The sequence below is a fragment of the Alosa sapidissima genome, chromosome 1, assembly GCF_018492685.1.
Source record: "Alosa sapidissima isolate fAloSap1 chromosome 1, fAloSap1.pri, whole genome shotgun sequence".
NCBI lineage: Eukaryota > Metazoa > Chordata > Actinopteri > Clupeiformes > Clupeidae > Alosa > Alosa sapidissima.
In genome coordinates this window covers 17,073,921-17,085,861 of record NC_055957.1, presented here as the reverse complement: position 1 = coordinate 17,085,861, position 11,941 = coordinate 17,073,921, and the positions used below count along the sequence as shown (strand labels likewise).

The following is an 11,941-nucleotide window of genomic DNA, read 5'->3' as shown; positions in this document are numbered from 1 at the left end:
AGATCAAATTTGACTACTGGCATTTAAAATTGCATTGGCAGTCAAAGCCAAACACTACTTTCCCCAGTCCTTATACACACAGAGGGAGAGAGAGGAGCAGTTGACTGTTGTTGATTTTGCTATGCTAGAATATGCCTTTTTTCTGCCTGTAAACTTATGCCTATTTACTTGTACCTGTCTCTTCCCACACAAGACACACATTATATATTTTTTCCATACACTGAAAAATTGGAAGTGGAAAAAGTGGCATAAATAACTACCTGAACTGTGGCACTGAGGATGATTAAATGTTTATGGTATGTTGGTCTTAAGGGCCAACATTATACTGCTTTAATCGCCCTATCTTCAGTTGAGATGTCCTGAACTGCACCAAATTTCATGTGTATGGTTAACCTGACCTCCTCTGGGGGTATGCCAAGTTTCACGGAATTTCATCCATGGGGGGGCCATAAAATAAATTAATTTATGTGTACATTTTGGGGGCAGCCGTGGTCTACTGGTTAGCGCTTCGGACTTGTAACCAGGGTTGCCGGTTTGAACCCTGACCAGTAGGCACGGCTGAAGTGCTCTTGAGCAAGGCACCTTGAGCAACTTGGGGTTAAGTGCCTTGCTCAAGGACACAACGGTGGAAGCCGTGAATTGAACCGACAACTTTCAGGCTACTGCACGCTAGCCTAGCTCCTTAACCACTACACTACCACCGCCAACCACATCTTGGCGGCCATCATCCATCTGTGGTGTCAACCCAGACAGATGAGGCACGCGGAAGAACTCGCCAAGTCGTACATTTATAACGGCTGATAAATAATTTTAAAATCAGTAAAGGAAAACCGAATACTGATCCTTCATTTAGGCTGCATTTTCAGTATTGGCGTTACGAAGTAGCCAAATAGCGGAGCGTTTTGCTGCAAGACACAGATGCATTACACATTTAAAGTCATTAACTGTGGCAATGTGGTTTTTAATTGATTGCTGCATATGAGGGTGTTACGTTTTTAACAGTAATAATGTTTATGTTAGCCATGTGGGACTGTGCAAAGGGTCAACATTATCAGTAATAGTGTAGGTGTATATGTGCCATCAGTGATATCTGTGGGTGTGCGGTATGGGAGAGGTTTCTGTCTTGATGTATGTTTTGTGGAATTGCAGGATGAAGCTCAGAACAAATGTCCCAACGGGGACAATAAAATAATATACATCAAGTACTGTTCAAACACTCACAACAGTTCTACTTTCACATAGTTATCCAAACTCAACCAAGATGAAGGAAAAAAAAACATGTAACAACTTTACAGAAATGAAGGTGGCCACAAGGCACAATCATAAAGACATAATGACCAGATGCTGACCATTTGCTTTTCCCTGTTGAATCCAATAGCACCTATTCCTTTTGGTCACCCAGTTTCTTTGGTCCAGTCATCCCCAATCCCCCCCCTCCTCCTCCTCCTCAATCCCCCTCAGCTCCTGGTCCATGTTTACGCTGGATGTGGTTCTTGAGGCTGACGTTGTGGTTGAAGCACTGCCCACAGTCCTGGCACTTGAAAGGTTTCTCCCCTGTGTGGAGGCGCATGTGGGACTTAAGGTGTCCTCGTTGGTTGAAGGACATGCCACAGACCTCACAGCTGAAGGGCTTCAGTCCTGTATGTACCACCTCGTGCCTTTGGAGTTTAATGAGCTTAGGGAAGCCTTTGTTACAAACTTTGCAGAAGAACCTGCCATGTTTCCAGTGAGTCTTCCTGTGAGCACCACGACGAAAGCGATCTGCAAACCGCTTGGGGCACTCAGAGCAGCGGTACTTCAGGCTCTCCCCCTGGTGGGTCTTCTCGTGCTCCTGCTTGTCTTCCTGAAACCTGAACTTCTCGTAGCAGTATTGGCAGGAAAGCCCACGGTCCTCAGTGTGCAGCTGACTGTGCAGCCGGAGGCCTGCCTCGTTGATGCAGCGCTTCCCACAAGTCAGACACGAGAACGGCTTCACTTTGTGATCACAGACGTGCGGTGTCCGGCCGTCGCGCCTGATGAGGAATTTGCCACAGTCTGGACAAAGCTCACGTTTACCACCATGTAACTGTTCCATATGGATCTGTAGGCTGTACGGATCATTGAAGTAGACGGCATATTTTGGAGGGTTCCGTCTCTGCTCATTTGCTGCACTAGTTTCCAGGTGGCAGCTGTTAGACGACTCGACTTGAGATGCAGTGTTACCGTCCTGATCTCTACTGCTGGTGTCTTCTGGGCTTTCATTTCTGGAGCCTCCGTGGTCACTGCTGCCCACAGAACCCTGGTCTCTAACGCTACAGCTGCTGCCTAACTCATTAACTCCATCACTGGTGGCCTCCTGGATGCCACTGGTGATGGCATGCTGGCTGGCAGAAGTGATGACCTCTTCACTACTAATGCTGTTTGAATCCTCAAGACGATCACTGGAAGCAGTTTGTTTGTTATTGCTGTTGGCGTCTGGGCTGCATGCGCGCTCAGCTGCTTGGCTAACATCACAAGAGCTCTCTTGGTCTGCAGCAGTAGGGGCCTCTGGGCTGAGGGTGCGTTGGGTTTGTTGGCCGTCTGTGCAGTCCAGCTCCTGGTCACCGTCCCTGTAGCCGCACTTAGCGCAGCAGTAGAGCTGCAGGTGTTTCTGCTTGAGGCAGCGGGCACTGGCCTCCTCTCCACAGTCACAGCACCACTCCACCTGGAGAACATGCTCCTCCTCTTCATCAACACCTTCAGACTCCTCATCTGATGCCTCTAAGATCTCTCTCAAATTTGGAGTCCACTCTTCATCACTGTCCCTTCTTTTCCTCTTTCTTTTTTGTTGTTTCTCATCTTCCTCATCCTGCTCCTCTTCTTCATCCTCCTCCTCCTCTTCGTCCTCCGCCACCTCCTCCCCAGTAATCTCCATGCATGTGTCCTTGAACGCCCTCCTCACTGGCTCCTCTGCCATCTACAGGAGACAAAGCGTTTGAAATTCATTGACTTTCGTTAAGGGTGAATCGAAGTGAAATAGAGTTTGCCACCAAAGACAAATCTTTAAGTAGATAGTGGTAGAAGGCAGTACAAAAGTACCAAAGTGTATCAGTGAAGAATGACAGATATTAGGGTGGTTGACGTGACATGGCCTTTTTGTGGTCCTAAGTGTCAAACATAAGTGAAGAAATGTCTAATCTGCAAAAAATGTTGTTATATTGTTCAGAAAAAGCTGTTTTATATGAACATATAGACCATTCATGCCAGTCATATTCCTGTTTTTCACAATTTTCAGCCAAACTGAAAAGCTCATATGATGTGTCTGTCCCAAGCCCATATCAAAGTTTGCTTTAATAAAAAACAATATCATTTATTATAAATTCATATATTTTCCCCTTATTTAAGTACATATTAATACATCAGATTAATTGCAGGTCTACTGTTTTAAAAGTCCAGGCATAATATTTTGAACCAGCCCTGAACAAAAAGATTTTGTCCCAAAAGTTGATATCATACGGTGTGACCCTAAATACTGTTTTTATGTTGTCTTTATCACTATACGTAATTGCAACAATTTAATCTGATTATAACGCAGGATATGTTTTTAAATATCTGAATACATTGTTGAATTTGTCTTTTAACAGATAGGAAGAGAATAAACTCAAAGGGGAACTACAAACATTCAGATTCCACCATTGAGAAGAGAAAAACTCAGGGAACACATGCAATACAACGTTTGGTAGCATTCTGTTTTACACAGTTCTGACACCATATTATTTGGAAATTATCAAGAAATTATAAAAAATAAAAAGGCTTTTTAGGTCTAAATCATACAGATGTCAATGGAACACATGGGGAATTGGATCAGCAAAAGTGACAACCATTTTCTTTCTATTTTATCAATGTATGTCAAAACTAATATTAAGTTTACTGAAAAATTGAGGTCAAATGCCTTACTTTGTGTACCGAAGACAAATACTTAAAAATGTAATACATCTGCACAAGTAATGAATGAATGAAGCAATGATAGAAGATTGTGGATACATTGACTCACATGTAAATATACCCTATTATAATATTTAGTCATTAACACAATAAATTAGTGAATGAATATAAATTCCAATACAAAATCTAAAAGCCCATACATATTTTGGGGAATGGGGAAGTCAGTACAACAGGACTAAGTGATTTACATGCCTAATATCGGAATTTTCTTTTCAAAAACTTTTTTCCGCCTAAAACGTCAACCGCCTATTAGCTCTGAGGTTGGTAACTAGAGGAGGGTTGGGTAGAGTCTGGAAAGCGGAGAATAATTTCTGAGTGTGTCAGTGGCATTCTGGGTCTCATTAATATACTTTCTTAGCGACTGTACCACTGGATCAGAAGGACTGGAGCAACTGGAAGCTTGTAAGATCAGTTGATGATGTGGACCAAAGCTGGTTTGATATTTGTCTAGGGGATTGTTTTTATTTTCAAAGTCAATCGAAATATGGACTGGACTTACCTCTAAAGTGTCAGGGTCTGTGAGCTGCTGGTCAGGGGGTGTGTGGTCTGGGGGTGGCTGGTCAGCTGGCTGGTCTGGAGGATGGCTCGCCCAGTTCCTGGTGTTGCCACAGCCCCAGCACTGCTGTACCACGTGGAAGAGGAGTCCCTTGCGTTCCGTAGCAACGCTGCAGGCATCACTGCAGCATTTGAGGCACTTCTGGAACAGCTGTAGCAGACTAGCAACGTTCACGACGACACCCGCCATCAGGCCCTTCCTTCAACAAGAAAAGCAGTGAGTGAGTGATGAAATTGCTGGTTCTGCACACTAGTATGTATGGCTGAAAGCTGATATCAATCTACAGATACAAACACAACAAATATGTGAATCAAGTTATCATTAGTAAGTATTCAGGTATTGCATAGGTCAATGCAAAGTTCAAGAAAAAAAAATCAATCTCGGGACAGTTGACTACTCCAACAGGTATGGAAAGCTATAGCAACTAGCGAGACAGAGAAACAAAATCTGAACAGGCACTGCCGTCTTTCATATCCATTGTGAGGGAACATTTGGATTTCAGTATAAACTGTTGTTGTTTGTTTGTTTAATTTAAGGCCATTTCAGCAACTAAGGCTATTTAATGGCCAGAGCATTGTGTGTTATAGAAGCTTAAATATGTTTTTTTTTTTTTTATCTATGCTCGTAAGAATCGGTATAAACTGTAGATCGGAATTAAACAAAATAGTCTACAGCTGAAAGCAATAATTTGTTTATGTAGCTTGAGCCTAGTTAACTGATGTGGACGCTACAATTGGTTTGACTCAATTCCTTGTTAATCATTCCTAGCTACTACTTTTTTAATCTTGAGCTATTTGACAATCGTAGTCACTTTCATGTAATGTCAATGTCAGATGTTGTATTATCAGTATCTTTCTTTTCTTTCTGTGTTTACTGGTTTGTCTGTGATGTCTATGTCTTCAGAGATTATTACATTACATTACATTACATTACATTACATTACATTTAGCAGACACTTCTTGACCAAAGTGACTTACATATGTCAGCTATATTACAAGGGATCACATTGTCCCCGGAGCAACTTGGGGTTAAGTGCCTTGCTCAAGGGCACAACGGTGGAAGCCAGGAATTGAACCGACAACTTTCAGGCTACTGCACGCTAGACCAGCTCCTTAACCACTACACTACCACCGCCCGTGCTTATGTTGTGACAAGCCGTGCAATGAGCTTGCACTTGCGGGATGCGTCTACAGGCAAAATATATACAGTAGTTAATTGTTTAAATCAGTGGACTTTCTATATTAAAATACCGAAACTGTACCGTTTCCGTGGCCAAAAAATGTGATACATACCGAACCGTGGTCACCGTGTACTGTTGCATCCCTAGTACGTAGGAAGAGCTTCTTTTTGGATCTGCAGGGTCAGAAATAATACTGCAACTTTAGAATAATGTGTACTTATAACAATTCTTATCAACTCATATATTTCCACTGGTATAATGTTATATGTGAACCATGTTGAAAGAAATTTAGCAAGAAAAGCTTTATCTCAGTATTATAAATCTGTTGGAGACACAAACTAAAAAAAAAAACATTTTGCCTTACCTCCTGATTCTTTCAAAGTTTTTGGAGGGTGCAACAGGAAGTCCATATCATCGCCAAGGGAGATGTGTGTGACTGCAGGAGTCTGAATGGCTGGAACAGAAACACACACACATGTGAAACCAGACTAAGGTCAGAGGACTGGAATGCACACACAAGTTAAACACAATGAACTCTCATTGCCAAGAGGTTATAAGGTGACAACAACGCATCCATCTCTCGGTGTGCCTGGTGTTAAGGATGCACCACATGATAGGAAGGCCTTAGGCTACTTTCAAGTGCTATGATCATATCTGACAGGTCTGTACAGTGAAACACATTTGTTGCTTGTGCTACAAAAAAATTAAGTCTGTGCGATGGGTGATTTACCAACATAGCACTGGTGCAATACAGTTTTGCGTATGGCAATACAATGTATGTGAGACTGAGACACTTGTTTGTTTGAAGTGCATGTGTATACTTCTGTAAGAGAATCAATGTGCTTTGATTTCAACTTGGTCATTGTAGTCTACATGATTTAAGTCCACTTGTGTGTAGTATCCGAATAATCCAACTCCAAATAAATTGAGCAAATAATAGGTTTTGCCTAAAGCGAAAGTATATCCTAGGCTACAGGTATTTCACTTGTGCAATGATAATAAAGTTGACAAACCTCATATACTGTACGAACAAAACATGAATAAAATCTTATTAGAATAACATCTTTAGCACATGTATTTGTAGAATGAAAATTCATGAAAACTCCATGGCATGACCTCTCTTCCTGATAGCTGGTGAAAAGTCAAACTGCATGGAACTGACAGAGAATGTTGTTGTTGTTATAGCTAAAAGATGAAATGTTTGCAACTACATGACCTTTTATCAATCCAGTTGCAGTAGGCCTAATTCCCAATCACAATTGATAAACTGTGACGAAGTGCCCTACTTGTGATGTTTTTAGAGATTTTAGAGGTTTTATACTGATGCTACAGGGTTTGTGGCTGGTGCTACACATCACTTCACTTTGTAGCACCGGTGCTACGTGCAAAAAAAAAAAGACATACAGCCCTGTCTGAGATGAGCAAACAGCCATTAAGACAGGCTGCACTTCAAACATGCACTTTTCCTGTTTTGTACTTCAAAAATGCATTCTACTCTAGTGAATGTGTAGTGCTTCCACCAGAGAAATACAATGGAGTAGCAGGTCATTCCTTATAGTCTTGGTGACCCCATACCTTTGCTGCGTACATGGAGAAGAGTGCCTTTGGACAACTGAGTTCCAACTGATCTCTGTGCAATATCAAACTGGCAAGCCACATTCCGTGTCCGTGGTGAATACCCCTGCACCCCCTGTTGGAAACAAGACTTCATGTAAGACAAGACTCTTGCCATTGCTAGAGTTTGTATGAAAGCATTGCACATAAACCATTGGCTGACAGTCTTGTCCCCTACCCATTCCCATACCTTGCTCCTATCATCCATAAAGAGTGATGGCAGGGCATCAGGCTTGAGCGTTAAGATGGCAGCCACACCGGACTGTTTCTGCTGCCAGTTCGTGAAGCAGTCAGGAGTGAAGTGGACACTGCACACTGTGCTTGAAGAATTCACTGGATGCTTCAGTCTGCCGTCAAGGAGAACCATCCACTGCTGCAGAGTTGATGGGTCTTTAGGGAAACTCAGGAGTTCTTCAGTTCTGTTGCAACCTTGGATGATACAAATTTCTGACACCTTGGAGTCTGTATCCTGTAAGATGAAGGCACCGCACATTTTACACAAGGGTCATTCAAGATTTAAGAGATGTATGTGTCACTTGCACAAACAGAAACAAAAAGCAGTGAAATGAGGGACCGTGACAGCAACTCCCCCCTGTGCAAAGGGAAATAAACGGTAGAAAAAGTAGAAGGGCAAGAAACAATGCATTCATGGCCCGTATGACTTGGGGAAGAAGCTCCTTCTTAATCTTTCATTTCTGGCTTTGAAGGACGGGAGGCGCTTTCCAGCGGGCAGCCATTTAAAAAGGTTGTGGTCAAGGGTGGTGGCAACCCTTTATGATTTTCTTCACCACTTGATTGGCAACCCCTAGTGTAAATCTCCTAGGTTAGTCCTGACTATTCTCTCGGCACATCTGATAACTGTGCAAGGCCATTTTATCCTGAGAGTTGGTATTTCCGTACCGGGTTGTTGCATCCCTCCAGTGCTTCACATAGGGGGGATTAATACAGTTTTTGTCAATTTAATCAATTTCTCGCATTAGGATGGCTAGAGTTGAGGGACTTGAATAAATGATTCGCTATACCGATGTACAGACGTGACAGTCGTTGTCAAAAGGAAGGCAAGGCCTTTGCTGATGAGACTGCAGAACAGGACATTGAACTCGATGATAGACACACATTTCAAATACAGACATTCAATGTTTCCATCGACACACTGACTCATAGCATCGAACAGAGTCTAGAAGCCTACAGGCACCTGTGCAGTTAATTCAGTGCGCTTTTCTGTGATATGAATGAATCGAAGGTCTCAGTAATCCAGCAGGCCGAAGTTCTGGTATCTGCGTACCCATCTGATTTGGATGAAAGTTTAGGAAATGAGCTGATCCAACTCAGATCATTCCCAGATAGCAGACGGGCATTGAAACTATGTAGAATCAACATTGCATTGTCAACGTTAAATCATTGAATCAATGAACTTCGATGTTGATTTAACATCAGTATAGTCACTATATATAAACACTATAGTCTCTTGAGCAATGTGTTTGCTCGACCGTTTTATTGTGAGCCCTGTATGTGTTTAGCTTGGTTTCTTGATGGCTAACTTGCTAGTGGGTTTAGCGTAGCACGAAGCTGCAGGGGGAGCTATGTCGTGAAAAATGCGAGCCCAAATCCGGCGAAAACCCAGAAACAGCGAAGGAATAACCAGACCTGCATAGGGCTTCTTTAAACTACAATTTATGCATTCCAGAGGCAGTGACTGCTCCATTTAAGTCTATGGCCATTAGGGCTGGGCGATATGGCTGAAAACTGTATCACGATATAAGTATTTATATAAGTCGATATCGATAATTATTGATTTAAAAAAAAAAAATCTATTTCAGATAAGAACCAGAAGAAAAAAAAGTTCAATTTAAACACTTATTTTTGAACCTTCCTCTGATTTTAATCACCTCAGTTATCAAAGCAAACAGGGAAAAGAAATAGCAACACAATCATGAAAAACACTCAAATAAAAAAATCTGAATGAAAAGCAGCACTGGTTGAAGCCTAGAAATATTGTAAACAAAGTAGCTTAATTTGCTAGTTTATCATAGTCTACTGGTTAGACTGTTCAGTTTCCCCACGTGGGTTTAAGTTTCAAATGAATACTTTTTCTTCTTGGGACAGGTCCGTTTGAGTCTTGGAAAATACTTCCATTTGCATCGGGATTGAGATTATTAGAATTTAGCAGTCAATTTGAATGCAACAGTATTGAACAAACTCGTGCAGCGTGCTAATGATGCTAACAGGATTTAATAGCAATTTAGCCAGATCGTCTTGCATGATTGTGAACGTTTTGTTTACATGTATTGAATGGAAGTCGATGGCAGCCGTAAATCGGTAAATAGCGGTGACCAAATAATATTTTGCCGGCTGCGGTTAGCATGTGCCCATTTCATGCATACTAACGTGCAGAATACGAACATCCTATTTTGTAAAAAACAAAACAAACAAAAAAAAAGTTTGTTTTTACTTACAGCCTGTGAGCTGGTGGTCGATCGTTGTGACGGTACAGATCCAGGTTTTAATAACAACCTCGATGCAAAACCACTACTGTAGGCACCCAAGTTGGAAAAGTCACTGTGGTCGAAATGATTGGAACATAGAACTAATGTTGCGCAATACTTAGCTGGTGGTCTTGTTCCAAAGATAAATTCCAACCATTTCTTCCTAATCTCTTCTTTCTTGGGCAAGAGATGCAAAGTTAGTGTGTTACTGCCACAAATAACACAGGAACGAAGTTGTTCCGCCATGTTTGCAACTTACTACTAATGTTTGCAACTATCTCCTGGCCGCAAAATCAATGTCTTCCTGTGGGCGGTTGCAAGCCAAGGTAGGCGAAGCCATGAATACCAATTCTCTAAATGGCGTCAGTTGGAAGGGCTTTTTCTGATTCGCTTGTTTTTCCATCTATTTTCTTTCATTGACTACTGCAGGCAATGGGAGTAGAAGAACATTTTCACGTGCATGGTATGCAAAGTATAAGCCTACAGCCCAGACAGCACACATGAATCTGCCCGATGTCAGTTTCAGATCAGCATGGAATCCTCCCATATAGTAATCTGGGAGTCTATGTCAGGGGTCGGCAACCTTTTCAAAGTTTGACTCGGGTACTTTCACAAAAACACTCTAGGATGCATTTTGGCGAGAGTTACACTTTAGCTTAGTTTAGAAGAGTATAGGTTCAACAAGCTAAATCTCTCGGTACCGTTAGGTGGGTTCTTTTCTAGAGTCTGACAGCCTAGCTCATGCCCATTTCATGCATGCTAACGTGAAGAATATGAACTATTTAGTAACAAAAACCTTAGGTAGAAAAGCTAGTTTTTACTTACCGCCTGTGCGCTGGTGCTTGATCGTTGTGATGGTACAGATCCAGGTTTTAATAACAACTTCGATGCAAAACCACTACTGTAGGCACCGAAGTTGTAAAAGTCACTGTGGTTGAAATGATTTGAACACAAAACTAAATGAGGGCTATACTTCGTTGGTGGTGTTCCGAAGATAAATTCTAACCATTTATTCCTCAACTCTTCTTTCTTGGGCAAGAAATGTAATGTTGATGTCTTATTGCCACAGATAAAACAAGCACGAATGTGTTCTGCCGCCATGTTAGCAAGTAGCTGTTCGCTTAGCTTCTATGCAGAGATGAGCTTCTTCTTCTTTTGAGTTTTATGGCGGTTGGCATCAGAGATGAGCTCTGCTAACTCCTTTCTTTTACTGTCTATGCCTCCTGGCCACAAAATCAATACTGTCTTCCTGTGGGCGGTTGCAAGCCAAGGTGGGCGAGGCCATGAATAATTGTCTTCACTGCGGCATCACAGGGAAGGGCTCTTTCTGATTCGCTTGTTTTTCTGTGTATTTTCTTTCATTGGCTAATGCGGGCAATGGGGGTAGAAGATCTTGAATTTCCCCTTGGGGATCTATCTATCTATCTAGATCATTTTCACGTGCAGCATGCATATGCAACTTGGAGTAAGTTTCTCGGGGAATGAGACCTTTAAAAGGGCCATTTCTTTGACCAGAAATACAAAATAAATCTGTCTGGGGCCGCAAAGATGTCGGAACCATTTAAAAGAAATCAGTTAGACATCTCTATCTTCATTAGCCTCAGGCATATGGCATAACTGCCATACTCTGCACATGTGGTGTATTGTACAGTATAATACTTTCACTAACTGTTAATGTGTTGGGACAGCTTAAAGCTGAACAACTATATGAAATTGCTAGAAATATTTGATAACTTCCATTTTTAGAGAAAGCCAGGGAGCCACTAGAGAGGAACTAAAAGGCCGCAGGTTGCCTACCCCTGGTCTATGCAATAGATGCCAGAGAATGTTAACCTATTTTATACAGGCTGCATCTGGATGCAGCCACAGTCTGGTACAGACCAGAGCCAAACAAGGTACACCAGAGACTTTCTAATGAGGAGACACAGCACTCAAAAATCCTCCATAGAAATGCATGGGGTTAGTTTGTAACACCAATATGGCAGTTGTCTACACATATCCCACCTTTTCCGCAGCAAAATGTCGACATATGAATACATTAAGCCAATCATGTGTTGTGTTCTGAATACATTGAGCCAATCATGTGGTGTGTTGTGAAGATATCGTGCCAATCATGTGTTGTGATCTCGCCGCTGGAGCCAG

At 42.0% G+C, this 11,941-nt stretch overlaps 1 protein-coding gene across 2 annotated transcripts; it reads right to left on the bottom strand.

Annotated features, from left to right (window-relative positions):
- Positions 1-951: 951 nt before the first annotated feature.
- On the bottom strand, positions 952-10,226 carry LOC121714939. Of its 2 annotated transcripts, none has more exons than XM_042100187.1 (7): positions 9,770-10,226; positions 7,504-7,782; positions 7,275-7,389; positions 6,064-6,153; positions 5,812-5,872; positions 4,463-4,718; positions 952-2,935 (listed from the first exon to the last, which is right to left on the bottom strand). In XM_042100187.1, the coding sequence occupies exons 1-7, from the start codon at positions 10,043-10,045 to the stop codon at positions 1,448-1,450; spliced, it is 2,565 nt and encodes an 854-aa protein (XP_041956121.1). In that variant the 5' UTR covers positions 10,046-10,226; the 3' UTR covers positions 952-1,447. The 2 variants fall into 2 exon arrangements, with proteins under 2 accessions (XP_041956121.1, XP_041956132.1); XM_042100198.1 differs by having other exon boundaries at positions 7,275-7,380.
- Between the last annotated feature and the right edge of the window lie 1,715 nt (positions 10,227-11,941).